Source organism: Cervus canadensis, chromosome 25, assembly GCF_019320065.1.
Source record: "Cervus canadensis isolate Bull #8, Minnesota chromosome 25, ASM1932006v1, whole genome shotgun sequence".
Classification (NCBI taxonomy): Eukaryota; Metazoa; Chordata; class Mammalia; order Artiodactyla; family Cervidae; genus Cervus; species Cervus canadensis.
Window position 1 is genome coordinate 26,757,004 of NC_057410.1, and position 20,207 is coordinate 26,777,210.

Genomic DNA, 20,207 nt, shown 5'->3' on the forward strand with positions numbered 1-20,207 from the left:
TGTCATTGTATTGTTGTTTTTTTTTTCTCATTGTATTTTTGGGGGGGGGGGGGGGGCGGATTGTGCGGCTTGCGGGATCTTAAATCCCGGACAAGAGATGGAGCCTTGCTTCTCCTGCAGTAGAAGCGCCTAATCCTAACCATTGCTCCGCCAGGAAATTCCCGGTGTGATTTTATTTTACAACACTCGATTGTACTATAACTTTTCTCTAACTTAAGTTGGGCTAAATCTGTGCTTCAGCGTGACACACTAACACCCTACCGACACCTTGTGGGTGTGGCTTTTAATCCTTTCAAGTGTGATTAAAGATACACTCTTAACGCTTGTTTTATAGGATTAACATTAGTTTGGGTGGTTAGAAAAACTGAGGACAAGCCTTCAGGCTTCAAGGCACTCTGTCTATAACAGGCGGGAGGTCAGGCGTGGGTCAAAGCCGGGACGACAGCTCTGGGCCGCACCAAGTAGGAGCTGAGCTGAGACTGACGCCACGAACCGAAGAAAACTGCCTCAGGCCGAGCGGCCTCTTGAGCCCCCGAGCGGGTGCTGGCCTCTGAAAACAGACGTCTGGGAGCAGTGAAGACAGAGCTCCTGAGGCTAGAAGGAACTGCAGGTAACGCCACGCCCAACTCTCGCCAGAATAACACCTTCGCAACACGAACTCGCCATCCCGGGATACCCCGGCACAAGATGGCGGCGCGTCACGTGCGCAACGCGGTGACGTAGGACGGCGCCCTCACGGAAGGACCGCCCTAACCTCACCCCCCACGCTCTGTTACTCAGTTTTGCCCCCCTTCGCTCCCCCGCCCCCGGCCTGGTGTAGATCATGCCGCCAGTGGCGGCCCTGACTGCCGAGGAAACGGTAGCTTAGGACAGTTGGCTGTTAAGTGACACTGATTCTCCCCGCCCCGCCTGACCCCTAAGAAAGAGGCACGTCCCCCGCCGCGTGAGGGGGTGGGGAAGTGGGTAGTGAATTCGGATCCACCTGGGAGGGGGGAGTGGAAGTTCCCCGCCCCGGACAGCGGCAAGGCAGCAGCCACAGGTAAGCAGGGGGCGGGGGAGGCGGGGTGGGGACGTGCTCCAGTGTCCCCGGGCAAGAGGAGGGCGCGGGGACACGGCCCCCGCGGCGACGCCGAGGCGCGTCGCGCGTCTGGTGGGGGGTCGCGCGGGGCGGCTGCGGTGGGGGAGGGGTGCGGAGGGCGCCTGGCGGAAGGGGGAGGGGCTGCTCGCTCTCCCCCGGCGGGGCGCGCTTCCGGTTCTCGTTGCCTGGCCTGCTGCACCCCTTCAGTCGGCGGTGTCTTCCTCCCTCCCTCCCGCCTGCTGTCCCCCAATGAAAATTAAAACGAAGACCTCCCGCCGCGGGGCGGTTTTCGCCTCTGAAGCCGCCTCCGCGGCCCAAGGCGAGAGCCCTCTGTCGAAGGTCTCGGGGTTGGGACGGGAGCCGTGGGGAGGGCGGCATGGCCTTGGCCTCCGCGCGTCGTCCGCCGAGCTCCTCCAGAGACCGGTTATCTTCGCCGAAGACCGTAGAGCGTGCCCGGCGCCCTCGGCGTGCGGGGCCCGGACCGCTCGCTGTTGGGGCAGAGCCAACCCTTATCATCCGGGAGCTTCCAGTCGAGTGGGGAGACATACGGTAGAATAATCATACACGAAGCAGTCATGGGAAGGTAGTGTGGAGTGACAGAAACTCGTCTGTTTACCAACTGGACAGACGTTCAAACCGAGAAAACGTTCTCTTCTGTTTCCTCCTGTATCACAAAACTAAGCATGGTATTTCAGAGCGTCCGCTTCGCCGTGGAGCATCCCGCTTGATCACTCTACTGTTATTGTAGATGTCAATGACTAGTTGTTTTGTCAACTTTTGAGGCATAATGGGCTAATAATAGTCATCGGGATCCTTTCCGTTTCTGAGGCTTAATTCAGCATAAATTTGGCCAAACTGGCCTCGTTTGTGATGTGTTTTATCATAGCAAAGTATGTTTGCTTATGTTTGCAAAATCGTTTTATCCCGAAAATTTCATTATGAACAGATGTATGCAGTTTTATTTAAATGCTGTTTTTCCTGTAGACTGTATAATATGCAGTTTTCCTCTGTCTCAATTAGAATCAGCACGGTGTTCTTAAAGCCGAATATGTTCTATTGAATTTGCGGTTAACTTTTAAGGTTTGTCTGATACATCTGTGCAGTACTGCTATATCATCAGTAGGTGGTAGTACCTTCAAAATGTTTTTTTCCCTTCACATGTCATCCCATTTATTTGTATTGGTACTGCTGAATTTTCAGCTCTAAAATAGAGTGTTCTCTTGTGCCTGAATTTTCCTGTTTCTAAAGCTGGGTTGAAGTAATTTTCTGAAGATATCTTGTTTGATAAGGTATCTGAAGATATCATTGTTTCTATCAGTTTTAGGTAGGTAAACCCAACTAAACACGTTTTATTGAGTAGTAGTAAGTGCAAGGTATTATTTCGGGAGTAGGATGTGGTGTTTGACTCCCTAAGCTTGCCTTCTGGTAGGGAGACAGAAAACAGGTCATTTTAATTCTGTGATGAGTGCCATGAAAGGTAGAGGAAACTTGTGCCATGGGGATACAGCCAAAGCTTCTCAGACTTCATCTAGACCAGTCTAAGGGAGGCAGGAAAGTTTGCCTTTAAGAATAACTCATAGGAATAGGTCACATGAGGAGGGATAGTGTTTTTAGTAGAGGAAACAGCATACATAAAAGCTGGAAGGTGAGAGAAAGCATTGCAGGCACATTTGAAGATCTGAAATTAAGTATGACTAATAGCAATTTTGAGGGGATATCATGAGTTAAGTTGTGGAAATGTTGAGCAATAGACTTATTGTCCTCAGGCTTGTCCATCATCTACAGGTGGAGAAACTTAAGACTCACTTCATTATACTATATTTGTTGATGTTTACTGTTTTACCGCATACTTGATAGTCCCTGCTGGACACGGAGCATACAATCACAAGATAGAGGCCCTGTTCTTAGGCTCCTTGAGACTGAGGGAAACAGACATGTCAATAAACACAGTTCAGAAAGTTAAGTAACCTCATTATAAATAACAGGGTACAGTGGAACAAGGAAGGAAGGACCCAGAGCAGTTGGGTTTGGGATGAAACTTGAAAATGAGTTTGCCAGGTGGATAAGTTGGGGAGGTGAAGGTATTCCTGGAAGAGGGGCAGTGTAGACTGAAAGAACATGGATTTTGGGTTAAAACAATTCTGACTTCAGATCTTAAATTCACATCTTAAGTGAGATCCATAGAAGTGGCAATTTCTTTGAACCTCCGTTTACACATCTCTAAAATAGAGAATCCAGATGATATATTAAAAAGTTCTTAGTTTAGTTCCTAGCATTTTTTTTTTTTTCTATTTTTTGGCCATGCTGCACAGCACACAGGGTCTTAGTTCCCCAACCAGGGATAGAATCCATGCCGCCTGCAGTGGAAGCATGGGGTCTTAACCACTGGACCTGCCAGAGAATTCCTATGCTCCTTTCTTGACATACATTCCTGAAAGTGCCATGCCTTTAACATTCTTCATATGTCTGCAAGATCGAAGCCTGCTATGATTTCTTAGGTCCCCAAATTATTCATTCCCAGTGATGGTACCTTTTTTTTTTTTTCTTTCAGTCTGTTTATTTTATTCACTTGAAATATAGTTCAATTTTTTTTTTTTTTCCCACACTTCGTGGGCTACAGGATCTTAGTTCCCCAACCAGAGGTTGAACCTGGGGCCACGGCAGTGAAAGAACTGAGTCTTAACCACTGGACAGCCAAGGAACTCCCCCATTGACTATACTTTTGAATCTGTGTTTCACTGCCCACTTGTGATTTTGTCCGACTTGGGATTGTTTTATGTTAAGCTTCCAGATGCTGCCTGAGGCTTACTTTATTTTTACAGAAAATGCCTTTGTACACATAAAAATAAAATTGTATGTTGAGCAAGTTTTTAACAAATTGTTAATCTTAACCTCAATTTCAGGAATAATAGCTTTTTTCAATAAAGGGGCAGATAAAGGTTTTATCCTAATAATATCACTTTAAAAAATACTTACAGTTAATGAGCTGAAGCTATAAGGCTACTTTTAATTTTGGGGGGAAAAAAACAAAAACACAGAAAATAGGTTATCTTTTCTGTAGGAAATATAGTTGTAGTGATTGTCCAAAATGTTACTTGCACTCCAGTATTCTGTCCTGGAGAACTCCATGGACTGTATGGTTCATGGGGTCACAAAGAGTCAGACATGACTGAGTGACTTTGTGTTTTGTAGTGGCTTTTACTAGGAAATGTATGATGTTTTGTTTATGTTTAGTTGATGTTAGATACTGGATTAGATACTGGATTTCTTAATACTGTTACGGAGGGAAATCAGTGAGTCACAGTATCACTTTCAATAATTTAACAAGGTTTTAAAAAATCTTTTACAGTTTCTTTCAATGCTTTAGCGCTACATCTTTTCCCCCCCTCTGCTCTCTATTCTTTTTTTAAAATTTATTTTAATTGGAAGATTATTGCTTTATAATGTTGTGTTGGTTTCTGCCATACATCAGCATGAATCAGCCATAGATATACATACTTCCCCTCCCTCTCAAACATACCACCTATCTCCCACCCCATCCCACCCATTTAGGTTGTCACAGAGCATCAGGTTGAGCTCCCTGTGTCACACAACAAATCCCCACTGGCTGTCTCTTTCACATAGAGTAGTGTGTATGCTTCAGTGCCACTCTCAGTTAGTCCCACCTTCTCTTTCCCCAGCTGTGTCCACAGGTCTCTTCTCTCTGTCTGCGTCTCTATTGCTGCCTTACATATAAGTTCATCTGTACCATTTTTCTAGATCCCATCAGTTCAGTTCAGTCGCTCAGTCGTGACCAACTCTTTGCGACCCCATGAACTGCAGCACGCCAGGCCTCCCTGTCCATCACCAACTCCCAGAGTCCACCCAAACCCATGTCCATTGAGTCGGTGATGCCATCCAACCATCTCATCCTCTGTCGTCCCCTTCCTCTCCTGCCCTCAATCTTTCCCGGCATCAGGGTCTTTTCCAGTGAGTCAGCTCTTCGCATCAGGTGGCCAAAGTATTGGAGTTTCAGCTTCAACGTCAGTCCTTGCAATGAACACCCAGGACTGATCTCCTTTAGGATGGACTGGGTGGATCTCCTTGCAGTCCAAGGGACTCTCAAGAGCCTTCTCCAACACCACAGTTCAAAAGCATCGATTCTTTGGCACTCAGCTTTCTTTATAGTCCAACTCTCACATCCATACATGACCACTGGGAAAACCATAGCCTTGACTAGACAGACCTTTGTTGACAAAGTAATGAATGTCTCTGCTTTTTTAATATGCTGTCTAGGTTGGTCATAACTTTACTTCCAAGGAGTAAGCATCGTTTAATTTCATGGCTGCAGTCACCATCTGCAGTGATTTTGGAGTCCAGAAAAATAAAGTCAGCCACTGTTTCCCCATCTATTTCCCATGAAGTGATGGGACCAGATGCCATGATCTTAGTTTCTGAATGTTGAGCTTTAAGCCAACTTTTTCACTCTCCTCTTTCACTTTCATCAAGAGGCTCTTTAGTTCTTCTTCACTTTCTGCCATAAGGTGGTGTCATCTGCATATCTGAGGTTATTGATATTTCTCCCGGCAATCTTGATTCCACCTTATGCTTCCTTCAGCCCAGCATTTCTGATGATGTACTCTGCATATAAGTTAGATACGCACGGTGACAATATACAGCCTTGACGTACTCTTTTTCCTATTTGGAACCAGTCTGTTGTTCCATGTCCAGTTCTAACTGTTGCTTCCTGACCTGCATACAGGGTTCTCAAGAGGCAGGTCAGGTGGTCTGGTATTCCCATCTCTTTCAGGATTTTCCACAGTTAATTGTGATCCACACAGTCAAAGGCTTTGGCCTAGTCAATAAAGCAGAAATAGATGTTTTTCTGGAACTCTCTTGCTTTTTCGATGATCCAGCGAATGTTGGTAATTTGATCTCTGGTCCCTCTGCCTTTTCTAAAACCAGATTGAACATACGGAAGTTCACAGTTCATGTATTGCTGAAGCCTGCTTGGAGAATTTTAAGCATTACTTTACTAGCATGTGAATTGAGTACAGTTGTGCGGTAGTTTGAGCATTCTTTGGCATTGCCTTTCTTTGGGATTGAAACGAAAACTGACCTTTTCCAGTCTTGTGGCCACTGCTGAGTTTTCCAAATTTGCTAGCATGTTGAGTGCAGCACTTTCACAGCATCATCTTTCAGGATTTGAAATAGCTCAACTGGAATTCCATCACCTCCACTAGCTTTGTTCCTAGTGATGCTTCCTAAGGTCCACTTGACGTCACATTCCAGGATGTCTGGCTCTAGGTGAGTGATCACACCATCATGATTATCTGGGTCATATGATAGTTTTATTCCTAGTTTATATAGAAATCTCCATACTGTTCTCCTTAGTGGCTGTATCAGTTTACATTCCAGCAGTGCAAGAGGGTTCCCTTTTCTCCACGCCCTCTCCACCATTTATTGTTTATAGATTTTTTGATGATGGCCATTCTGACTGGTGTGAGGTGATAACCTCATTGTAGTTTTGACTTGCATTTCTCCAATAATCAGAGATGTTGAGCATTTTTTCATGTTCTTATTAGCCATTTGTATGTCCTCATTGGAGAAATGTCTGTTTAGGTCTTCTGACCATTTTTTAATTGGGTGGTTTGCTTTTCTGATGTTGAGCTGCTTGTATATTTTGGAGTTTAATTCTTTGTCAGTTGCTTCATTTGCAGTTATTTTCTCCCATTCTGAGGGTTGTCTTTTAATCTTGCTTATGGTTTCCTTTGCTGTGCAAAACCTTTTAAGTTTAATTAGGTCCCATTTGTTTATTTTTGTTTTTATTTCCATTACTCTAGGAGGTGGGTCATAGAGAATCTTGCTATGATTTATGTCAGAGGGTGTTCTGCCTATGTTTTCCTCCAAAGTTTTATAGTTTCTGGTCTTACATTTAGGTCTTTAATCCATTTCGGGTTTATCTTTGTGTTGGTGTTAGGGAGTGTTCTAATTCCATTCTTTTACATGTAGCTGTCCAGTTTTCTTAGCGCCACTTATTGAAGAGACTGTCTTTTCTCCATTGTATATTCTTGCCTCCTTTGCCAAAGCTAAGGTGCTCATAGGTGCATGGGTTTATCTCTGGGCTTTCTATGTTGTTCCATTAGTCTGTATTTCTGTTTTTGTGCCAGTACCATACTTTCTTGATGGTGGTAGCTTTGTCATATAGTCTGAAGTCAGGAAGGTTGATTCCTTTAGCTCCATTCTTCCTTCTCAAGATTGCTCTGACTATTTGGGATCTTTTGTATTGCCATACGAATTGTGAAATTTTTTGTTGTAGCTCTGTGAAAAATGCCGTTGGTAATTTGATACAGACTGCATTGAATCTGTTAATTTCTTTTGGTAGTATAGTCATTTTCACAATGTTGATTCTTCCTACCCAGGAACATGGTATATCTTTCCATATGTTTATGTCATCTTTGATTTCTTTCATCAGTGTCTTACAGTTTTCTGTATACAGCTCTCTTGTCTCCTTAGGTAAGTTTATTCTTAGGTATTTTATTCTTTTTGTTTTCTGTTCTGTATTCTTGTGTCTTCTGAAATGGAGTGTTTAAAAAGCCATTTTCAGTAGCAATAGTATGTAGAAAGTATAAAATTCCATCTTTGATGCTATCTGTATGTTTAATCTGTGGTATTACCACTTCTCTTAGTGTAGATTAAAAATCACTGCACTCTTCCTACAGAAGAGTCCATATGTAGCTTAAAAAGCAGTTCAAGAAACTACAGGGAAGCACCAGATGAACTTGTCAAAATTTTAAAATAATCATAATTAAGTCATATTGGAAGAGTATTTGTATTAACATGATAGAAATAAAATTTATATGAAGAAATGATATAGGGTAATAGGGATAACACTAAGATCTGATGAATGGACAAATAATATAAACAGAGCTCATGCAATTAATGGAGAATTAAAAAAATGTATGACAGTGTACCATTTTCCATCTATTGTGTTAATAAAGACTTTAAAAAAATTCCCATTGCTTTCTCATGTGCTTCTGGTGGACTACAGTTCTTTCAGAAGGCTTTAAATATTCATACTCCTTAACCAAGTAATTCTCCTTTTTAGAATATATCCTATGGAAATGATTTTGTTATGTTTATTTTAATTTTTTAATCAATTAACTAGGCTGCATGACTTGCGGGATCTTAGTTCCCTGACCAGGGATTGAACCTGGGCCCCAGCATTGAAAGTGCCAAATCCTAAACACTGGACCATCAGGGAATTCCCTCTCTTTAAAAATTCTTTGAATTATGGAAAAATATACATAAAATAAGATTTATCATCATAAGCGTTTTGTAGTATACAATTAGTAGTGTTAAGTACATTACATTGTTGTGCAGCCAATCTACAGAGCTTTTTCATACCATTAAACAACAACTCTCGATCTCTCCCTCCCTTCTGTCCCTGTTAACCACCATTCTTTGTTTCTATGGGTTTGATTATTCCTAAGTAAATTAAATATGTGAAAGCTTTCAATATTTGTCTTTTGGGAACTGGTTTATTTCACTTAGCATTATGTCCTCAAAGTTCATTTATATTGTAGCATGTATCGCAATTTCCTTCCTTTTTAAAGCTGAGTAATATACCATTGTATACGTATATCACATTTTGTTTATTCACTCATCCAGTGATGAACATTTTAGTTGCTTCTGCCTTTTGGCTACTGTATACAGGGCTGTATTCTGCCATGTACAGAGCTGTACAAATATCTCCATAAGACCCTGGTTTTAGTTCTTTGGATAGAGGCACAAAGACAGGATTGCTGGATCATACAGTAATTCTGTCTTTAATTTTTTGAGTTACTGCCATGTTGTTCTTCTTCCCTAGTGATTGCACCATTCTACATTCCCAACTACAGTGCACAAATGTTCAGTTTCCCCACATCATTGCTAACCCTCATTTTCTGTTTTTCAATAAATACTAGCCATTGTAATGGATGTGAGATGGTATCTTATTGTAGTTTTGATTTGCATTTCCCTAATACTTAATGAAATTGAGTATCTTTTCATTTTTTGCTGGCCAGCCTTTTCTCTTTTTATGTCTTTCCACATAATTATAAAAACCTTAAATTCTGCCTAAAACTTCGACCAGTCTCTAAGTAGTTCTACTTGACATATTCCATCTCTCATAACCCACTTATTCCCATTCTTATCCAGCCTACATGTCCTGCAGTTGATTAGATAATCTAGATCTTTAGAAAGTTCTTAGGTAGGATTTCATTCATTTATTTTGGTCAACCTTTGCTCAATAAATTCTCTATATTAAACTATGTATCCAATTAGAAACTGTTCCCTAGACTGCAGAAAAGAATGCTTGTGTCCCTGCATATCATACTTTTTTTAAAAAAATTGTCTAATATTTATTTTTGGCTGTACTGAGTCTTTGTTATTGCATGTAGACTTCCTCTCTTGCTGACGGGTGTGGGGTTGCTACTCTTTGTTCTGGTGCGCAGGCTTCTTGCAGTGGCTTCTCGTTGCAGAGCAGAGCCCAGGCTCAGTAGTTGTGGCATACGGGCTTAGTTGCTCCATGGCATGTGGAATCTTCCTAGACCGTGTCCGCTGCGTTGGCAGGCGAATTCTTAACCACGGGACCTCCAGGGAAGTCCTGTCATACTTCTTGAGTGGGGTAGCATTTGAAAACGTAGCCATAATAATTTATGTTTGTGTACCATTTATTGAATTTAAACATGATCATGTGGATCAAAACTCAAAAAAAAAAATTTAAAAGAATATGCAAGGAAAATCTCCATTCTCTTTCTATACCATAGCTACCAATTCTCTTCCATGGAGGCAACCAAGTTATATTCTATAGCACTTTTTATTTGACATTTTAAAAGATTTTATCATTAGGTCACTCTACACCCAGAGCAGAGGTATAGGAACATGGGTCTGGATAAACTGAACTCAGCCTTTAGTATAGAAAAGCTCTGTTTTGTTCTTCTGAAAAAGTATGCATGTTAAGAAGAGAAATGTCATAAGATTTCTTGAAAATGAAGTTAGAAAGCATCTTTTAACTGATTTTTTTTTTTTCCTCCTTACAGTTGATTATGGAAGATTCTCACAAGAGTAACACTTCAGAGACAGCACCTCAGTCTGGTTCAACAGTTCAGGCAGCTCATATTTCTCATATTGCTCAACAGGTAAGGCAGGAACCAGCCAAAATATTGAGCCAGTTAGCAGTGTTTGTTATTGCAGATGAATCTGTTGTTTCAAGTCAATAATTACTAACATTCAAAAAAATAGGCAATAGAGAAAAACTAAAATGTTGAAATGTATGGGAGGAAGGAATATTTACGTATGTTGTCGAGATGATTCAGTTTTATTATCTTTCCTACAAAATATACTTAGTGTTGTTTTAATATGTATATACTTCTCAGAACTTGAGATGTTGATAGATTTCATTTTATGTGGTACATGATTAGTTTTTTTTTTCTTTTTTTCAGACTAATTTTGTTGCTACATAGGAAAAATGAGAAGTTATTTGGTTCTTTAGGCTAACTTGAAATAGAGAATGATAGTTTCAGGACTCAAACCATCTTGAGTTCAGTATATGTATTGTGGATATATAGAAAATATTTTTGCTTAACTGGAAAATAGGTATATTCATTTGATAATTTAAACGGACAGACATGTACATTGCAGAACTGATTATTTTTTTTGTTTTAATTTTTAAATTAAAAAAATTTTTTTTTTTTTGGCTACATGGTAGGCAGGATCCTTAGTTCTCCGATCAGGGGTTGAACCAGTGCCCTGTGCAATGGAAGCACAGAGTTTTAACCACTGGTCTGCCAGAGAATTCCCGAGAATTAGTGATATTTTTTAAATTAGTTTATTTATTTTTGATTGCGCTGGGTCTTCATTGCTGCATGGACTTTTCTCTAATTGTGGAGATTTAGGGACTACTTAGGCTGAGGGCTTCCCTGGTAGCTCAGACAGTAAAGTGTCTGCCTGCAGTGCGGGAGACCGAGGTTTGATCCCTGGGTTGGGAAGATCCCCTGGAGAAGGAAATGGCAACCCACTCCAGTACTCTTGCCTGGAAAATCCCATGGATGGAGGAGCCTTATAGGCTACAGTCCACGGGTCGCAAAGAGTCGGACACGGCTGAGCGACTTCACTTTCACTTTAGGTTGTGGTACATGAGCTTCTCATTGCAATGGTTTCTCTCATTGCAGAGCACAGACTCTAGGGCATGCAGGGTTCAGTTGTTATAGCTCATGGGCTCAGTAGTTGCAGCTGGTGGGCTCTAAAACTCTGGTTTCAGTAATTGCGGTGCACAGGCTTAGTTGCCCCTTGGCATATGGGATCTTCCTGGACCAGGGATTGAACCTGTGTCCTCTGCACTGGCATGCAGATTCTTATCCATTGTATTTTTAAAATTTCAAATCGTCTGATCCATGCATCTTTCTTCATATACCTCCACCAAAACAACATGTGGCATATATTTAATGTAGCAGCAGATAAAGAGAATTCAGCCATTTTCTATTAACTCAAACATTAAGGAGATATGCAGAAATGTAAAACAATGTCATTTCTCTCACTAACCTTGGGGGGAAATATTTAGTTTTATTAATTAAAATATGTTAATGTGTAGTGGATTTATGATTGTTATTTTAAAATGAACTATCAAATATTTTTAACATTTCATTTAAATCTTGAATGTAAGTATTAGATTAAAAGCTGACATAAATGAAAGTTCCTTGGGGTCCTTAATAATTTTTCAGAGTATAAGAGAGATGAAAAAGTTGGAGAATTAAGCATCTAAAGGATTAATCCTTCAAGCTTGATTTATTCTTCTCTATTATTTGGCTATATCTGTGAAGAATAATGGTATTGTCTCCATGTAGGCCTGGAAAAACAGTGATAGAGTGTTTCAGTTACCTTTCTGTTAGTAGAGCCTGTCACAAATGTTTTAATTCAGTTCACTTCCACGTTTCAGTAATTTTGGTTAGATGTGAATGTTTTCCAAGTTTCCTTAGAAGCGCATTTACAGAGATAGAATTTAAGTACACTTCTAGATTATAAATAATTTTATAGCGATTTTTTAAAATAATGTTACTGACTTTGTATCCAAATCCTTGTTGCTTGACTGCTTTATTAGACTCTAAATACTGTAAGGAAAAAGTATCTAATACAGCAATTATTCAGTAATTCAGTATAAGGTGGGGATGTAGCAGTGAACAAAAGTTTCAGTTCTTATGGAACATATATTCTAGTATTGGAGAGAATAAAACATATTAGTTGGTAATATGTGCTGTGAGGCTGATAGAGCAGGATAGGAGGGATAGGGGATTGTTAATGGGGATGGGGACTTGCTGTGTGATATAAGCTGGTCAGAGAAGTCCTATCTGTGGAAATATCTCTTTAATTATATGAACCAACAACTGTAAACTCAGACTTAACTGCGTTTGGCATGGTTAAGAATAGCAGGGCAGTCACTGTGGTGGGAGAGGCAGGTGACACAAGGTGAGGCGGAGAGGTTGGGTTGGGAGGGAAGAATGCCAGGTAATGTAGGCCTTGTATACCACTATAAGATTTTTGCCTTTTAATCTCCATAAGATGAGGAACCTTTGGAGTGGCGTGAGTAAAAATGTAATCTGACTGAGATTTTAATAGGATCATTCTGTCTGCTTTGTGGAGTGGAAGTAGGAAAACCAGTTAGGAGGCTGTTAAAGACACTAAATGTGCATGAAAGACAGTTGTGGCTTGGACTAAGGTGGGAGCAGTGGTGGTGGTGAGATAAAGTTAGACCCTGGGTATAATTTGATTGTAAAGCCAACAGTGTTTGCTTTGGGATTGGATGTGAGTTTAGAGGAAAAAGGAGTTAAGGTTGACTACAGTTTTTGACTTGAATAACTGTAATAATGGAGTTGCTATTTGTTGAGATGGACAACACTGGAACTTTTTTCTTTCTTTTTGGGGAAATGTTGCAGGAATTTGACCTTTGGGCATGTTAAGTTTATGGTACTATCTGTATTAGTTTTCTGTGTTGCAGAACAAATCACTACAAATATAGTGGCTTAAAACAACATGTATTGATATCTCACAATTTCTGTAGGGTCAGGCACTTCTTAGTTGGGTTCTCTGCTTCAGAGTTTCACAAGCTTCATCAAGATGTTGGCTAGGGCTGCCTTTTTATCTGGAGACTAGGATAGAGAAGAATTCACTTCTAAGCTCACTCAGTTTGTTGGCAGAATTCATTTTGTTGCAGCTGTAGGACTGAGAACAACTTTTTTGACTGGAGTCCACCTTCAGCTCTTAGAGGTCACCTGCAGTTTGCAGCTCACAGCATGGCAGCTTCTTTAAGTTCAGCAAGAGAATTAGAATGAGTCAGCTGGCAAGACAGGGCCTTATGTAACATAATCAGGGGGTAATACCCTATTCCTTTGCCATAAAACGTGACATAATCACAGGAATGACATTCCATCATCTTTGCCTTATTCTGTTGGCTAGAAGCAAGCTACAGATCCCTCTAACACTCACAAAGGCATGTACACCAGAATGTGGAGACCATGGGGGCCACCTTAGAATCTGTCTGGCAAATCATACAAGTAGACTTGTCCAGCAGGTAGTTGGATATATATGATCTGGAGTCCAGAAGAGAGGTCCAGACTAGAAATACAAATTTAGAAGTTCTAGATATATAGATAATATTTGAATTCATGGAGTGATTTCTGGCTTCCTTTTAGGACATAGAAAGCTGGAAAGCATATTGCTCCCACTGTGAAACAAGAATAAGCTATAATATATAAAAAATCATAACTTCTCTCAATGCATTAGAAGTGGGATGTGGGCATGGCTCACCTGTAGCAGAGCACAGGAAGAAAGTAGGGCTTTCCTACAGGGGGGAAAAAGAATTTAGCTAAATTTCTAATGAATTGCTAAAGTCTAAATGTAGGCTATCAAGAAATGATCCCTTGGGAGCTGCAAAACAAGGGTAGGTAACACCCACTTTTAGGCTTTTCTCCAAGGACCTCCAAGAGTTGCTTATGAGAAAGATTAGGAAGCAAGGGATATAGAGAATGCCTCTCTAGGTGGTACAGGCCTGCCTGGACCCTTCTTCCTTGTGGGAAAAAGCTTTAAGCAACTTGGAGAAGGGAATAAACCCAATTTTTCCATTATGGGTGGGAGAAGTGAAAAGAAAAAGAAAATCCATAAACCCTGAGGGAAGGGCAGGAAACTTTCCCAGGTTCAGATCATTAGTTTGCCTGCTACTGGGAGAAAGCCTCACTTCCTGAGACTGAGACTTGTTCAGTGGCTAGGTCATGGCTGACTCTGCAGCCCCATGGACTGAGCACACCAGAACGACATCCCTGTCCTTCACTACCTCCCGGAGCTTACTCAGACTCAGTCCATCACGTCGGTGATGCCATCCAGCCATCTCATCCTCTGTCGTCCCCTTCTCCTCCTGCCCTCAATCTTTCCCAGCATCAGGGTCTTTTCCAATAAGTTGGGTCTTGGCATCAGGTGGCCAAAGGATTGAAGCTTCAGCATCAGTCCTTCCAGTGAATATTCAGGGTTTATTTCCTTTAGGATTGACTCCTTTAGTTTGATCTCATTGCTGTCCAGGGGACTCGCAAGATCTTCTCCAGCATCACAATTCAAAAGCATCAATTCTTTGACGCTCAGCCTTCTTTCTAGTCCAGCTTTCATATCTATATGAGACTACTGGAAAAACCACAGCTTTGACTATATGGACCTTTATCTGCAGTGTGATGCCTGGTTTTTAATACGCTGTCTAGGTTATAGCTTTTCTTCCGAGGAGCAAGCATCTTAATTTCACGGCTGCAGTCACCATCCACAGTGATTTTTGGAGCCCAAGAAAATAAAATTTGTCCCTGTTTCCACTTTTCCCCGCATCTATTTGCTATGCAGTGATGGGACTGGATGCCGTGATCTTAGTTTTTTGAATGTTGAGTTTTAAGCAAGCTTTTTCACTCTCTCACTTTCATCAAGAGGCTCTTTAGTTCCTCTTCGCTTTCTGCCATTAGAGTGGTATCATCTGCATATCTGAAGTTTTTGATATTTCTCCTGGCAATCTTGATTCCAGCTTGTGATGTATCCAGGCTGGCATTTCAAATGATGTATTCTGCATATAAGTTAAATAAGCAGGGTGACAAGTATACAACCTTGACGTACTCCTTTTCCAATTTTGAACAGGTCAGTTGAGACTAGGCCAGGATAACAGAATTTCCCCATCTGCCCCCATTCCTCCAAGCACGTAAAGCAACAGCAGTCCATCCCCTACCCTTGGGGAGTGCTAAGAGTTTAGAGAGACACTGGGTCAGGTGTACAGAGAAAGCTTAAAGCTGAGGGTGGAGCAAAAACATTGAGAAAAACCCTCTGGCAAACCAGACCCCACCCTAAGCAGAAGGTCACAGCAGAGGAATTTGGAGCTGGTAGTGCACTTAAAGGGAAGCCAGTGTCTCAGAGGTAAAGAATCCGCCTGCAGTGCAGGAGACACAAGAGATGCCGGTTTGATCCCTGGGTCTGGAAGATTCCTTGGAGAAGGAAATGGCAACCCACTCCAGTATTCTAGCACGGAAAATCCTATGGACAGAGGAGCCTGGTGGGCTACAGTCCAGAGGGTCTCAAAGAGTCAGACAGAACTGAGCGACTGAACACAGGAAGTGTGCTTAAGGTAATCATAACAGAACCCAAGACTCTGAATGGGGGTTTCAACTCCTGAATGGATGGACTCATCCCCGCCCCCATCGCCTCCACTAAAAGCCTAGTAAAAAGAAGTAGTCTGCCCATTTTTAGGCATAAATTCTGTTTCCTCAGTCTCTACTCTCCTTACACATGATGTCCTTACACATGCAGCACATACAAAAAAGCAAAAAAAATAAACCACCCACTGTCAGAAGTAAAAATGATCAGTAGACTCAGGGTGACTCAGTTGTTGGAAATATCAGGTAGTGAATTTAAAATAACAATAATATATTAGAGGTTATAGTAGAAAAAGTGGAGAACATGTGTGAACAAGAGGTAAATTTCAGCAGAGGAATAGAAACTATGCAGGAGTCAAATGGAAATGCTAGAAATAAAAATTGTGACATAGATGAAGTATGTTTTAGGGTTTATTCGTACACCTGACACAATTGAGGAAAGAATCAGTAAACTTGAAGACAGACCAACAGAAATTATCCAAAGAGAAAAAAAAAAAATGAGAAGGGAAAAAGAGAAAAGGAAAACAGCACCTGAGGTTTGTGCCACAATATCTCGAGATTACTGGGGTTGAGTATAGTCAGAGATGAGGTTGATGGTTTTGATTCTGGGACTCCCAACATTTGGGGTTTGGAGAGATTGAAAAGGGATGGCCAAAGTGGTTAAAAAAAAAAAAAAAGTAAAAAATTGAGAGATTAGGATTTTGGAGATAAACCATGAGGTGATGGTCAGCTATGTAAATTGCTGCTAGTAGGTCAGATGAGGAGTAACAATAACTATTAATGTAGTTGATTTTCACTTTTCAAGGATTCTGTATTTGCAAATTTACCTACTTAGTAAAATTTGTTTGTAACCCTCAAATCAGTATGTACTTTTATGGTCGTTAGTGGACATGTGTGTTGTAGTGAAAAATATGAGTCACTTTCTCAGTTGAGGCCGAATAATGGCAGTATTTTGTCTTATGTTAGCTCTCATACTATAAACTATTCTCTTTGTGGTCTAGTTATTGCTGTGTTTTTCACATTACTGTACTTTTTGTTGGTGATTTTGCTGTTTACAATGGGTTCTAAGCCTAGAGCTTAAGTGTTAAGTGCAAGAAGGTTATGATGTACCTTGTGTAGAAAATAAATGTGTTCGATAAGTTTCATTCAGGTATGATTTGTAGTGCTGTTGACTGTAAGTTTGGTGTTAATGAATATTGTGTTCCAGACTGCTACAGTAAAGCTGATGTTGCAATAAAGCAAGTCACACAAAGTTTTTGGTGTCCCAGTACATTTAAAAGTTATGTTTATAGTGTATTGTAGTCTGTTAAAATGTGCCTTAGCATTCTATATAAATAGTGAACATACTTTAATTAAAAAATACTTTATTGTGGGAATTCCTTAGTGGTCCAGTGCTTAGGTAGGTAGATTGGGGATGAGCTATTCTGAAAGTTTTCTTTTGATACATTGTTTTTCAGTCAAATAAAACATTTTGAGAACATAAGTAGACTAGGGATATGCAGTAGGATTGTTGAAAAGCATTAACAGTTCACTTGAGGTTAGTGATCATGAACTTAAAGTGAGACCATTAAGTTCAGTTTGTTTTTTTTCTCCAGTTGGATTCAGATGCTTGTATACCAGTTACAGGCATAGAGTATGTGAGTTAGCAGGTTGCTGTTTAGTCCAGAGACTACAGCAAAGCAAGAGCAGACAAAGACATTGAAGGTGCATGTGACACTGGTTATAACACTGGACCTTGAAATTTAAGCTGTGTAAGGAAGACGTGGGGACTTGATGGGGTCGAAAGCAGGGAAAAGATAGTAGATGCAGTGGATTGTAGGTTTCTGTGGAGTCCAAGGATTGTCGAGATTCCAAATAGTAGAGTTAATGAAGTAGAAGTGTAGAAGTAGGTGGTACTCAGAGAGAGAGACTTGAATGCGAGATTATAGGAGGATGCATTTATTGGTAAAGATAGGGTTTAGGTAAGTGGTTCTCCATACTGGAGTGGTACTGCTTCCTCACTGGGATGTCTGGAAATACACACGGGGTTAGGGGTAGAGGTTGCTACTCACAGTTAATGGGCAGGGGCCAGAGACGCTAAATGTTTTTCATTGAGCAGGATATCCTTGAACATGGAAGAATTGTTCTGCCCCAATTCCCTGTTTAGAAACACTGTAGGGTGTGACAGTGGGAGTGGGTGGCTGAGGAGGGTAGAAGACAGGGCTTTGAAGCAGAGGAATCAAACGAAACAGGTCCGGGCATGGAAGGATACTGGATGTTGTGTACTGAAATCACCACAAATTATGTCAGGAATAATATTGGAGAGGATAGAGTGATTCTGGGGCTAAAGTCTTAAGGAAATGAGGGGACATGACTGCCACAAGGAGAGTGTGCTGCTATGAACCTCAAAGTTGGGAGTTTCCAGGTAGAACATTGAAGGGACAATGGCCTGCAAGTAGCAATGAAGAGCAGAGGAAATACACATCTTATCTTTAGGCTTGAAAGATGGAGAAGCTCTATAGAGTCAGCAAAAACAAGACTGGAAGCTGACTGTGGCGCAGATCATGATCTCCTTATTGCCAAATTCAGACTTAGATTGAAGAAAGTAAGAAAACCACTAGACCATTCAGGTATGACTTAAATCAAATCCTTTACTATTATACAGTGGAAGTGACTAATAGATTCAAGAGATTAGATCTTATAGACACAGTGCCTGAATAACTATGGATGGAGGTTTGTGACATTGTACAGGAGGCAGTGATCAAGACCATCCCCAAGTAAAAGAAATGCAAAAAGGCAAAAAGGTTGTCCGAGGAGGCCTTACAAGTAGCTGAGAAAAGAAGAGAAGCTAAAGGCAAAGGAGAAAAGGAAAGATATACCCATTTGAATGCACAGTTCCAAAGAATAGCAAGGAGAGATAAGAAAGCCTTCCTCAGTGATCAGTGCAGAGAAACAGAGGAAAACAATGGAATGGGAAAGACTAGAGATCTCTTGAAGAAAATCAGAGATACCAAGGGAACATTTCATTCAAAGATGGGCACAATAAAGGACAGAAATGGTATGGACCTAACAGAAGCAGAAGATATTAAGAAGAGGTGCAGAAACACACAGAAGAACTATACAAAAAAGATCTTCATGACCCAGATAATCACCATGATGTGATCACTCACCTAGAGCCAGACATCCTGGAACGTGAAGTCAAGTGGGCCTTAGGAAGCATCACTCTGAACAAAGCTAGTGGAAGTGATAGAATTTCAGTTGAGCTATTTCAAATCCTGAAAGATGATGCTATGAAAGTGCTGCACTCAATGTGCCAGCAAATCTGGAAATCTCAGCAGTGGCCACAGGACTGAAAAAGGTCAGTTTTCATTCCAATCCCAAAGAAAGGCAATGCCAAAGAATGTTCAAACTACCACACAATTGCACTCATCTCATGCTAGCAAAGTAATGCTCAAAATTCTCCAAGCCAGGCTTCAACAGTATGTGAACCGTGAACTTCCAGATGTTCAAGCTGGATTTAGAAAAGGCAGAGGAACCAGAGATCAAATTGCCAACATCTGCTGGATCATTGAAAAAACAAGAGAGTTCCAGGAAAACATCTATTTCTGCTTTATTGACTATGCCAAAGCCTTTGACTGTGTCGATCATAATAAACCGTGGAAAATTCTGAAAGAGATGGGAATACGAGACCGCCTGACCTGCCTCCTGAGAAATCTGTATGCAGGTCAAGAAGCAACAGTTAGAACTGGACATGGAACAACAGATTGGTTCCAAATCAGGGAAGGAGTACGTCAAGGCTGTGTATTGTCACCCTGCTTATTTAATTTATATGCAGAGAACATCATGTGAAATGCCAGGCTGGATGAAGGACAAGCTGGAATCAGATTGCCAGAAGAAATATCAATAACCTCAGATAGGCAGATGATACCACCCTTATGGCAGAAAGTGAAGAAGAACTAAAAAGCCTCTTGATGAAAGTGGAAGGGGAGAGTGAAAAAGTTGGCTTAAAACTCAACATTCAGACAATGAAGATCATGGCATCTGGTCCCCTCACTTCATGGCAAATAGATGGGGAAACAATGGAAACAGTGGTTGACTTTATTTTTCTGGACTGCAAAATCACTGCAGATGGTGACTGCAGCCGTGAAATTAAAAGATGCTTGCTCCTTGGAAGAAAACTTATGACCAACCTAGACAGCATATAAAAAAGCAGAGACATTACCAACAAGGGACTGTCTAATCAAAGCTATGGTTTTTCCAGTAGTCACGTATGGATTTAAGAGTTGGACTATAAAGAAAGTTGAGTGTGGAAGAACTGATGCTTTTGAACTGTGGTGTTGGAGAAGACTCTTGAGAGTCCCTTGGACAGCAAGGAGATCCAACCTATCCGTACTAAAGGAAATCAGCCCTGAATATTCATTGGAAGGACTGATGCTGAAACTAAAACTCCAGTACTTTGGCCA

General features: G+C 41.0%; 1 protein-coding gene and 1 non-coding gene across 4 annotated transcripts in view; one reads left to right on the plus strand and one right to left on the minus strand.

Moving 5' to 3' along the window:
* Window positions 1-995: 995 nt before the first annotated feature.
* Window positions 996-20,207, plus strand: part of ATF1 (activating transcription factor 1) — a 63,313-nt gene continuing 44,101 nt past the window's right edge. Inside the window, exons 1-2 of one of the 3 annotated variants that reach the window (XM_043446725.1) lie at window positions 996-1,039; window positions 10,141-10,239. In XM_043446725.1, the coding sequence (XP_043302660.1) occupies window positions 10,147-10,239 (93 nt within the window). In that variant the 5' untranslated portion in view covers window positions 996-1,039; window positions 10,141-10,146. Of the gene's footprint in view, window positions 1,040-1,282; window positions 1,418-10,140; window positions 10,240-20,207 lie in introns of those variants that run through there. The other 2 variants (XM_043446723.1, XM_043446724.1) reach the window with 2 other exon arrangements.
* Window positions 8,250-8,321, minus strand: TRNAE-UUC. Its single transcript has one exon. It is a non-coding gene; the product is annotated as a tRNA-Glu (tRNA).